This window comes from Diabrotica undecimpunctata, chromosome 7 (assembly GCF_040954645.1).
Source record: "Diabrotica undecimpunctata isolate CICGRU chromosome 7, icDiaUnde3, whole genome shotgun sequence".
Taxonomy (NCBI): domain Eukaryota; kingdom Metazoa; phylum Arthropoda; class Insecta; order Coleoptera; family Chrysomelidae; genus Diabrotica; species Diabrotica undecimpunctata.
The window spans coordinates 137,998,918-138,011,267 of NC_092809.1; the positions used below are offsets into that span (position 1 = coordinate 137,998,918).

Below are 12,350 nucleotides of genomic sequence, written 5' to 3' on the forward strand. Positions count from 1 at the left end.
TTTTGAAGATTTAAATGGAGTTTTGTTATCTAAAATAGGTATTTATCCAGTACAGTTGTGTGAGATATTGGCAGAGTATTTAATATTTTGTAGTTTTGCTTTTTTTTCTATTTTTAGAAAACTGTTTCTGTAATACAAACATGAAAATTGTATTATCAGTGGTGGTTATAATTCTCATAGCTAGTGTTTCCATTGAACCGCTTTGTCGTATTTCGTTTCAAGCTCTTATTTGATTTTGCTTCTTTCGCCTGTTTGTAATCTTCTTTGTATGTAGACATGACTGTGTCTGTTTTTCACTTTTGCTTTACTACTGATACTCTTCCTATTGGGGAATCGTTTCTTGCCGTATTTACTATTCTATTTGTTGTCATTCGGCTTACATGATCATTCCATTCTACTCTTCTATTTCTTATCCAGTCCTTAATGTTCTCCACCTTGCATGTACGTCGTATATCTGTACTTCTAGCTCTGTCCCATAGTGTTTTACCATCAATTTTTCTAAATGTTTTCATCTCTGCTGTTCCTATCATTCTTTTTGTCTCGCTGTCAGGTCGTGTTTCTGTCGCCTATGTCATTATTGGTCTGATGACTGTTTTGTAAATTGTCTTATTTCTTTCCCGATGTTTTTGTTTCTCCATATTGTTTCATTCAGGCAAACTGTGGCTTTATGAATGTGTTTTTTTGGCATTTTCCTAGTTACATGTGTGTTGAAGATTTGGAATTTATCCTAGGATCTTGTTGTCCAATGCTCTTCAGAGTTCTTTAGCCAGGATAATGTTTACATCTGTATTCCATAACTTGTTGAGATATTTATTTTAATATTTTCGTAGTTTTATTTTTTCTTCCATAAGTTAAAGGTCATCGAGAGTATTCGAGGGAAGTTCTTTTATGTGAGTCTCAACGAATTGGGCAATCCAGATGTTTTAGTTTACATTTTGGAAGCTTTTGGTACAGCATAAAGTTCTCCACTCGAGATGTTGAAAGAACTTTTAAATAAGTGTTTGATATCTATTATAGTAAAGATGGTTATTGATATATATTAATTTGATGAATACTGCTGCTTCAGTTCAATGTTTGCAGCTGCTGATTTATTGATGACCTAGCAATTAAGTTTCGTCCATTGACATTAAGGCCATTTATGCCACAAAATAAATTTAGTGAATGCAAAGTCGTTTTTGTTATCTGTCATTATTACTGTATGGTTATTATTATTAATACTTTTTTCATACTTCGTTTTTCTGCTGATTTTCTGTTCATATTACAATTTTATTGAAATTAGTAAACGTAAATATTGGACTTCATTCTATAGTTTAGAAAGCGTTTATTATTAGCCAACATATAAATTTAACTGAAACCAATTCTTGACCTCAGTAAAAAGGAAACATATTCTTTTGCACACCTAGACTTACTGAAAATGTTAAATAATCAATTATAGTCCCATTAACTGATCATTTTATGAACTTTAAAGTTTTATGTCTTCAGTTTTTTAATGTATCACTAATATGCAACCCAGTTTAACGTTTTTATTTCGAAAAAATCGATTACGTAATCGCTAAAAAATCATTATAATAATGATTTCGTTGATTATTGAAATAACTACTTACAGATTTGCTATGCCGTGGTGTATGTAGCACACCCAGCCGTGTATATTATATTTTTTTGTTTCGTGGGTCATTACTCATTACCGGCCCGAGAAGGTCAGGGCAGGTGGTCTGTGAGATGGGTGTGTAGGAGTCTTTTTTCCACTTGTTTGTGATTTACGTCTTATTTCTTCTTTGTTGCGTGAAATTGTAGCTAATGAGTTATGAGAAAACTTAAAAATTAAATAAGTAACCAACCAGAACTAAAATATTTTTGCGAAAATGTTACCATAGTTTATTGCATTATTTATATTGCAAATTTTCTGTTTAAAATGGGTTCTTTAGGCTTGTTAGCAGTCTATTCTATTGCCTCATTACGTTAAATTATTTTTTGGAGAACTTTAACATAATCCTAAATTCTGACAAAGATGCAGACGTTTTCAATCGCAATTTAAACAGTGGTTCTATCAGCGAAGTACTAATCTATCTTGCGCAGATTGAAACAATGAATAGGAGTTAAAACCATTCCATTTACTAATATTTTCGACCAAGAATATTTTCTTCCCAGTCCCCTCTTACCTTCTATTTTCTAGATGTATCTCTTTTTTATGTTAGAAATCAATTCTTTTTCGTTATTGAAACTTTGGAACAACCTCCAGGATAAGAGTATTCTATAAATCCACATTCTAATGGCTTCTTAAGCGTTTTAAAAGTGTTGACTTTCGGCGTCCAGGTTTTACTGTCAGATAAGAAAACATCAGTGAACGATTTCTCCTTTTGTTTCTATATTTCTCATTTTGTGCACGTTAACTATTTAGGTTATAATATTATATTCTTTAGTTTACTGCTCAAATTGCGCCTGGGTCTCTTGCATTTGTTTGTTTGATTTCTGGCTCTCCATGGCTTCCATTTGGGTCCTCTCCGTGAGTTTTAATGTCTAGGATTCTTGATAGTATGTCATTTATCATCTTTGCATGACGAGCTAATCGAAATGTCTGGAGCCTTGTGAATTCTGAGGTAGGTGTTTCTTTGAACAGTTGGTAAAGTTCGTTCTTGTATCTCGAGTTTCATGTCACATATTTGTTGATTGCTCTAATAAAGCTCTTGGAACTGGTTTTTAGTTAATCTAGAGCGTGTTAGTCTGATGGTGGTATTACAGATTTTAATCTTCCTGTATGTGTGCATAAATTTTTCCCCGGTCTATTTGGTAAGTCCAGGCGCGTTTATTTTCTTTTTGTTAATTTGACATTTTGAGATTTTTTAGTTCTCTAATCTGTAAATAAGGTTCATTTTGAATTCTTTTCTGTTATCATTTGTTGACGTGTAAGCCTGTTTTTATTCATCTATTTCTCATATCTTACTAAGGTCCCGTTTTATCTTAGATTAAAAGCGTTTTATATTTCTATTATCTTCATAACATATTTCGTCTTCATAGTTTATATTTATATTCCTGCATTATCTGTTATAAATAACACACATATTATCTCCCCTAGTTTGTTATCTCCAATATCCAATTTACATTCCCAAATCAGCTTTTCTATTGTGCAATTAATATATTTTACATATGACACATCAGATACTGATGAATTTTATTGAGAGATAAAAATATGCTTACTTTCAAAATAAATATCGCTTTGACTTTGTTGACAATTTGCCCACATTAAATGGCTTTTAGCACCTTTATCGCCAATGTTTTAGTACTGCTAATAAAAACAATTTATTCAATGATATACCCACTTCCTTTATGATTATTATATCTATAAAATTGCTTTCTTTTTAGTTGCAACTTGTTCTAATACAATCAATATTGTTTATGGTTGCAATAATTAATGTTTATGTTTGATAAATTAATTCACAACGGTAAGAAGTTGATTTACATATCCGAAGACCCCCGCCATTGAATTGATACCATAGCAGTACTGGCATTGTTTGTTCTTAAAAAATTCCTTGGCGCATTCTGTTTGTCATTTTTTCTGATGACATTACTTCAAATACAAATAAAAAAATGATATAATAGGAATGGTTTTTCACCCCTGATTTTCTTTAAGGTGTGAATTCTTTATCTAATTTCTGTAAATTTTTTGACTGCTGTTCATGTGACTTTTGTAGTCGCTGTTGATCAATGGGATTGGACAAGGACAAAAGAAAAACAAATTTTATAAATCGTTGCTATGGGAATGTCAACTACCAGCAGATGTCCTTCAAATTAAAACCTTTCGTTTAGTGACTTCCTGTTATAGTGTGGAGTTGTAGTGGACAAGAATATATTTTTCTCTTGTCCATAGTTACTATTCTTAATAATCAAAAATTTAAAGATTCAAACAATCTCAATTTGTATTCAAACTAACGGTGGGAACAACAGAGTAATACGTCTTTTTTATGGGATTAAACCACAATTAATTGTAATAAAAATTACATTTTATTTTATTTTATTTTGACGTTGCAGAGTATCAATCCGGAAATCGTTTTCAAAAAATTATGAAGTGATATTCCTATAAATAAATGTTTATGATAGGCGCTGGAGAACATGCCACAAGAAAACAGTTTCAGAACCCTTTTGAACATAGCACTAAAAATAACACAATAAACACCAAATCTGAATAAACTAAACCGATACAACGGAATTCTCGATTGAGAATATTGAATTCAGCGCAAACTTATTTGTTTTAACCTGCAGAATACTAACAGCAACTTACAAATCTCCAGTTCTTAGCCAAAGAAGACTTTTTCAGTCAATTAATGCCAAGTGGAATCGGAGGTTTTATGTGTTTTGAATTTTTCTATTAATATTTTGAGTATGAATGTGTTGCTCGGTGGAGTGTTCTATATGAGTAGGTAATAGAGCCATTGGTAGATATTATTATTATTGTATTAAGTTCTTATATTTGTGGAAATTGCAAATAAATGTTTCTTCCTGAATATGTTTTTAGACATAAATTTTGATTTATTTGTTCTTAATAATTTTTATCTTTGTTTGATTAATTTTTTATATATTGAGAACTTAGCTCAAAGAGTGGTTATAAATAGAAGTACCTATTATAAGCCTCAAACTGCACCTTTCTGAAACACTCACAGCATTGATTTAAAAATGTATTGTTTTTATTTTCACAAACAAAAAGTAAATGGACTTTTTGCTTCTTTAGCAAATCTACATCTTAGCTAATGAGATATTTTTAAAACTACATGCTTAATTACTGGTAGGCACTTTTTACCAAAGAAGAATACCAATAAAACTTTTTAGGTTAATTCAATACTGATCTTTTTCATTAAGTCTTTACTTTCAACGATTTTAATGAGTTTTCTAATTTCTGACCGACGGACATATTCATATTGTTGAGCTAATAATTATATAAACGGAATTTATTTACTAAAAATTTGTCATTGGGAATGGAGAAGGGAATAAATCGTATCAAGTATAGAAAAAAGAGTAACGTCACAGCTGACACAAGATTCTATATCTAAAAAAAAGTGCCGCTTGTTACGTGCTATAAAAATTTATTACCAATTTCCAGTTTGCAAAATTTCAATTCAGATCTGGCAAAATTTGTCCAATGTTAGAATAATATAAAAAAGAAGACTCTTGCTACAATGTTTTATTTTGCTCAGGTCAGGTGTCGCTCAAAATGTGTATTGTGGTAAAGACAGATATTCGGGATAATCTTTGCTGTTTGTGTTATACTGGTGTTAAAAGTTAAAAAGGCATAATGAATTCAAAATAATTAAAAACTTGATATAGATCTTCAGGTCTTTATTCTTATAATTTTTTAGTCTTTATTTCTTCTAATTTCCAGATTTAAGGTTTTTCCGATCTCATTTTTATTGGTTGATTCCGTGTATTTATTCAATTATATTTTTCTAAACTTCGACACAGTGTTATGAATTTTACACCAACACTACACTAAATGTTAAAATTTCTTTCCCGAGTGATTTTGAAAGGCAGATAACGTTTTTAAAACTAAATCATCTTGTAAGTCGCACTAGGCTACGTGGCTCTGTTTATGTGCTAATTTGTCAAATTCATACTAACACTGCACCAATTCTTGACGTTGTCAAGACATTTATTAGTCTTTTGGGTACATACTGGTGGAGAAAAGGTAGTAAAAGACAAATTTTAAAACTTGCAAAAATCAATTCTTTTCTGTAATCGTTTATAAACGATTAACTCTATGTTTATATGCCTTTTCGGCTCAATTCCAACTTTTGGGTCGACATGTGAATAAGTATACAGAATGTATTCATACTTCGTAAAAATCATTGACAAATTTACTTAATTCAAATTATCAATTTCTTAAAAAGAATATTGTAGCTATTCAGAATATTACAATGTATATCAATAAGGATTCACCGCATAAAGCTTATACTTCGGCTTATTCTAAATATATAACCAATATTCCAACTTCGAATGCCAAAACACCTGATCGGTGGACTCTTTGCAGCACAGTGAAGCTCAAAACCGACAAGACGAACAAAATAGGCAGCACCAAGACGCCGTGCAGCGACATCAAGAAGCCCAAAGGCAGCAAGAAGTCCAACGGCAGCACCAAGAAGCTCAAAGGCAACAACAAGAGTCTTTCCATCACGCGTTAAGCGAAGCGCACGCGAGGTTGCAGCTCAATTTGCAAAATAATCAGCTGCACAATAATCACTATCAGCAGGTATTCTTAAAATCGAAGTTTTTATCGGTGTGATTTATATTTAGAATTTTACACACTTGTTATTAAAGTATCTATACAGAATATATTTTAAAGCTTTGTAGTTGTGCTACAGTAGACAATATGATTTATGAACTTGATATATGTTATATGGTAATGATTTTCTTTCAGTAATTTTTTGTGTGTGATAATGAAATAAATACACGAATGTCCTGTACTACTACCAAAAGTATGGTGTTTAAAGTACTGTATTTTCACAAATGAAAACCACCTGTCGTTATCTACCGAACAGCAAGAACGATAAATACTAAAATAAAAGTACCAAACATCCATCTCTTTGAATTTTTCCATTCATTTTATATTAGATGCCCGTCTTATATACATTAATTTATGTCGTTATTTCAGTTTGGGTTTCTCTTTTTCATCCTAACCTAACCTAATGGTCGCTACGTTAAGACTTGTTTGGGTAATCGTCCTCCCAGTATAAGTTAGTTCCCGTACATACCATTTTTTTTTTCTTCCAATAGATTGTTTCTAATACAAATATTCCTTATTTCCATTATGATATCATCCTCCTGTCGTTACGTTCTATTAATCACTTTCGCTTCTACTATACATCATCATCATACATAAAGAAGTTGAAAACAAGACAGAACTACATGATTATCTGAAATGCCCTCCGCCACCTTTTTAAAAATCAAAGTGCACTTGAAGAACGCACAGAATGTTCTTAGATTTGCTTCTATTTCATTTTCCTGTTTTTAAAATATCTTTATTTTAAAAACTCCAAAATAAATTCAAATAAATAAATTTACTAACACCATATAATTTATATTATCGTGGTATGGAGTCTATGTAATTTAGTATAAAGGCCTTGGTTTACAAGCCTGTATTTAGGAGAGTCAGAATGGCAAGTCGTCGTCGCATAAAACATTGACAACGAATGAAAAATCTGACAGTACTTTATCAATCTGTAAAATTGATAAAGGAATATTGGTAAATAAAATTAATTGTACATTTTTTCTTCAGGGTTTAGTACAGGCCTTGCAACAGCATCAACAGATACTTTCACAAGCTCCAATACCTCACAAGGGAAGAATGCCCCGTGCTAAGGCTGACGCTAGGCCCAGAGGCCGCATGACTGCTTATGCTTTCTTTGTACAAACATGCAGAGAAGAGCACAAAAAGAAACATCCCGAAGAGAACGTTGTCTTCGCTGAATTCTCGAAGAAATGCGCCGAAAGGTGGAAGGTAAGTCACTTTTTGTTTATGGATTATTTTAGTTCCATCAAATATGTCTCGTTAGAATGAATTTTTAATGTAAATCCACAAAATGTGGTTCTCAATGACATCTAATGCTGTTATTGTTGAAAATAACGATTCAACTTTATAAAAGGTAAAATATTAAAAGGGACAAATCAGAACACCCATTATAAATTATTATTTTACAATTTTGGTATACATAAATCAGATGAATCATTTTTTTGATTGTTCTAGTTTTAAATGAAAAAAGCTATACTAATAATGCCTTTTTTATTCTCATTTTGATTATTATTCTAATGAACACTACTAGACTACGTCTAATAGTAGTGTTCATTTTTATCCAATTTTGATAAGAGGGGATATACAGTTTTTTGAATAAAGAGTCCTATAAATATTTAGTCAATAGACTAGAATTTTACGGCTTTACGATATATGATAAAGATATAGAATTTATCAGGAATCGTGTTGGAAAGACTGATTTATTATGCCATTAAAATGACGTGACACGGACGCTCAATATGCTAACAATATTTTGCGACACTCCTGCTAGTTGATATTTTTATCAATTGATGTGTCTATAGAGAGGTAAAATTAAAATAAAATTTTTATTTTACTGCGAATACGGTTTTGGAATTGGAGGAGTCTTTCTGTCGAAAATATGGTAACATCGATATTGAGTTGGCGTTTGAAATTTAAAGGATTTAGGCAATCATATTGTATTCATCTTTGATATAAAATCGTTGTATCAGGTCCTTTCATTCTACACCTCTTTTTCTTTCGAGATTTTTTTCTATTGTAGTCAACGAAGAGCTTATAGTGGTGAGGTTAGTTTCAGCATGATCACTAATTTTAATATTAACGACCGGTTTCGAGTACTACAATTTTCTGCTCATCTTCAGGTCCACAAGATTACTTAACTGCTAAAAGAAAAATCACAGTGGTTATAACTTACAAATTATGCCAGTGTATCTACATAACGGTTCAAGAGGGGTGGTAGGTACTGGTAACCGTACTGTTCGCCTTAACCTTTTTCAATAACTAATGTTTTTGTTTCAAAGCATTAGTTGGGTTCACATTAATTTATATAATACAGCGTAGGCACATTTTGTTGGTCTGTACTTCATCTTAGTGCGCGACATCTTTCCTAAAGTCGTGAACATGAAAAGGTATTATCTGGACGAGGTTGGCATCGAAAGTATGAATTGGTCACGACGTAATGCACAGAGAGTGCGAATGGAACGAATTAGGTAAGCCACGACACTTAAGGGTTTTAATTCAATTCCGAGAAGGTAATAGATTACATTTATTTCACGCTTACTTACGTTACTTGTTTGTTCCATTTTTTCATAACTTACTCGTAACCTAGTGCAGCCATTCTTCTAAAATTTTCGGTGGAATTTTCAATAGTGATTTGCGCCGTAGAAAAGAGCGTATTATAAGAATATTTAATAGCGATATCTCTCATTAATAATAATTTCATTATTCAGAACTTCACCTAATGATAGTTATTCTCAATTCACGCAAACAAAAGTACTAGTGTCGGTAACACATCCCTCAAATTAGTGTAGCAGTAAGTAATAACGAGATAATAAACTGTTAATTGATGTTATAACAAGGCTTAATCGCAGCATTTTAATTTCTTTAATAATAAGTATCACACACATAAGACAACATGTACTATCTGATAATTACTTCAAAATTATAGATAAAATGCCCGCCGTTTTCCGGTGAGATCTCTTAGACGGAATTTTTTTAAGAGGTCGTCAACATCGCCGTAATTATAGTCGAAAATATTTCGACTAGAAAAAAACTAGCTCGAGGCAGTAATAAAATTGAGGAGTGCCAAGTGGTCGATGAAGTATGAGATACTGAAATAATAAAAAATGATGCATGTACCACGATAATCTTTCGATCTTTTGGACCTCGATACGGTCAGCGATATTTTTTAATTCAATTTCACTTTTTAACATATGCCCGATTAATTTTTTCAACATATTTTTGAACGTGTTTATCTAGTTTGTACAGGCAAATTCAAATCGAATGCCAGAAAATAGTGTAGAGAATGTATTAATATCTAGTTAGCATAGACAAAGAAAATATTACCTTGTCATAGCAACGAATAATTAATTACTAGAAGTATCAGTGTGGTTTCACGTAAAACCAGAGTTGCGCAAAAAAAATTGAATAGGATAAAAATGATCTCGTATTTGGTGGGCGTCAGAGGTGCGCAGATTTACGAAGATATTGCCGAAAATATTTGTACTCCTAGATATTTGTAAATATCATTACCTATAGTCTACAAGCTCATAGGAGATTTTTAATGGGTAATTTGACCCAGCATGAATCACATATAAAACAATATTACAATATATATATATATATATATATATATATATATATATATATATATATATATATATATATATATATATATATTAAACAATGTTACAATATAATACCAACGTATCAATCGGTACGTGTGTCACAGGTAAGATAAACTTGTCACTCAAGGGGGTAAGTTTGTTTTTTTACAAACATTTTTGTACGTCATTTATAACAGGTAGATAATACAAAAATAATTACCTGCAATCTAATACCGTACAAAAACATTGGTAGTACCAGGACCAGGGAATGTTTTTTATTTTTGTAGAACTTTTTCCCTGTTTTTGGTAATTTACCACAGTACGGCATTCATACACAAAGTTTTGGATCAGTATAATATATAGATTAATTTTTTTGCAACGCCGTACATTTCGGCTGGAACAGTGGTGAGAAAGGTGTAACCCTTAATTTAAACCCCCATGCTTTGGGTGCCGATAAGAATTGGTGGCATAGTTACTAAAGTTGTTCTTACATATTGTAGAATTTGCTTTATGTGATTAATGCTGGGTCAAATGACCCATTAAAAATGTCTCATGGCCTCGTAGTTTTGGCCATTTTGCATATCCAATAGTTCTGGCTGAACCTTATCTTTGACTATATTTAGAATACGGCTTTTGTCTCGTCCGAAATGCATACTCATTGTCACTCGAGAAAGTTTCTATATACAGTATTTAACATCTTATCTAGGTGGTTTTGGGTGGAAGCCATTAATTTTAAATCATCTATATATAACAGATGCTTAAACTGTATTATTATTTATATGATTATTATTAAAACAGCATAATTAATTGGAAGGATATTAAAAGAAATGGAAATACTAGTTAAATAAATGCTCGAATTGTCATTATTTTCAAAAATATGAATAGTCTTGCTAATTCCTGTATTTTGAAACAAAAATCCTTAATTACTAGTTATCCGTTTTCTTCATCATTTACTATTTTTGTATTTGAATGAGTAGTTTACATTTATATTGTATTTATCTATGTATCAAAGGTGTAGGTCTAAAGTTTATAAATTGTTGGCAAAATATCAAAAAACAGTAGACTCATTCAAAACAAAAACAAACTATTATTTATCTATGTTTTCCAATTGGTCAACTGTAGAGTTTTGTGAGAATGACTACGTAAGAGTAAAATTAGTATTCAAGCTATGTAGAATATGTGCATGTAACGCAAGCGCCGCTATATAGCTGCCTCCCGAAAATCAATTGTCCCGTATGAGAAGGGTAAAATCTCCTAAAAGGGCATAGGGCTTAGGGCATTCTGTCGACGTTTCTCTTTCCCCTCTGTAGCACATTCGTTATCATTTACAATTGTTTTATGAAATTTGGAAGCGTCGCTATAAATTTTAGAATCGATATCCGTAGGATAAAGTTCATTTTGTACTTTGTCATTTGAAAATATTAATTATGAATCACTAGCGATAATATTAATGAAAAAAGTTTCTTTAAATGAGATAATGGTTCAATATATGTATTGGTGTATTCTGGAGTAATCATTAATAAATATTCTAGCGTTTCCGCCTACTGATTGATCTTGTTAATTTGTTTCTTATTTTATTTCTGGTGGGTGTGATCAATTTTATATGGTGTATGTATTAGTAACATACGTCACTGATTTTTTTTGTTTATGTATCCCACATTTTCTATCTAAAATTTGCAAATTTGTCCACTCACTAAATTTTCCGAAGTTTTAAATTCGTGTTCTGAAAATGATTGGTTTTAATTCCATTGCCCTTATGTTAACATATTAACTTAATAAGTATAGCAAAGAATTTTAAAGATCTTATGAAGATCATATAATATGTTAGAGTGACTAGAATCAATAACGGGAGAGAACTCTTTTCATCTTCCGAAGTCAATATTTAGAATAAAAGAGTAACTAAGGATAGGCATCTAAAAAACTGTTACGAATTTTGAATTTCGAAGCGGATTAACTTTATGAAATTTGGTCCTGCGCTGGGAAAAACGGTTGTAGGTTTCCTAAAGAATGTCTTAGAATTATGACTAATATTCAGTAGGATCGTAAATAAATTGCTTTTACTTTTACTGTTCCATATTGGTAGCAACATTTATTTTGAAAGTACACCTCAATTTGGTTAGCGTTAGTATGGCTATTCGTTCCTGTTGATCTTCCTTTGGTACGGTTTTTGTCCTCATCACTGATTAGATGGTTAGTTTTTTTTTTGTTTTTATTCAAAACATTGATCTGACTGAAATGATTATAGTTCATATTTTCCAGCCAGAACATAGATATCATCCTCTTGTTTCCAATCCAATCTGCATGCGTTTTCGTACTTCGTTTTCATACTTCGTAAATGATTCTTATCAAGTTAATATGTTTCTAGGGGATCTTCCTCTGTTGGCTTTGAAATTTGCGGATACTGTTCTTCTTAAACCGTTCAACCACAGTTCAAACTTTATTTTGTAACATTTAATTTTAACATCGAACACTTTATCTTGTTTAAATACCAA

At 31.4% G+C, this 12,350-nt stretch overlaps 1 protein-coding gene across 3 annotated transcripts in view; it reads left to right on the top strand.

The window, feature by feature from the left end:
• The window catches only part of LOC140445900 (high mobility group protein DSP1-like), a 36,617-nt gene that overhangs the window by 16,515 nt on the left and 7,752 nt on the right, over nt 1-12,350 (top strand). For all 3 annotated transcript variants that reach the window (XM_072538320.1, XM_072538318.1, XM_072538319.1), the window contains exons 2-3: nt 6,017-6,235; nt 7,262-7,483. In XM_072538320.1, coding sequence (XP_072394421.1) covers nt 6,017-6,235; nt 7,262-7,483 — 441 coding nt within the window. The remainder of the gene's footprint in view (nt 1-6,016; nt 6,236-7,261; nt 7,484-12,350) is intronic.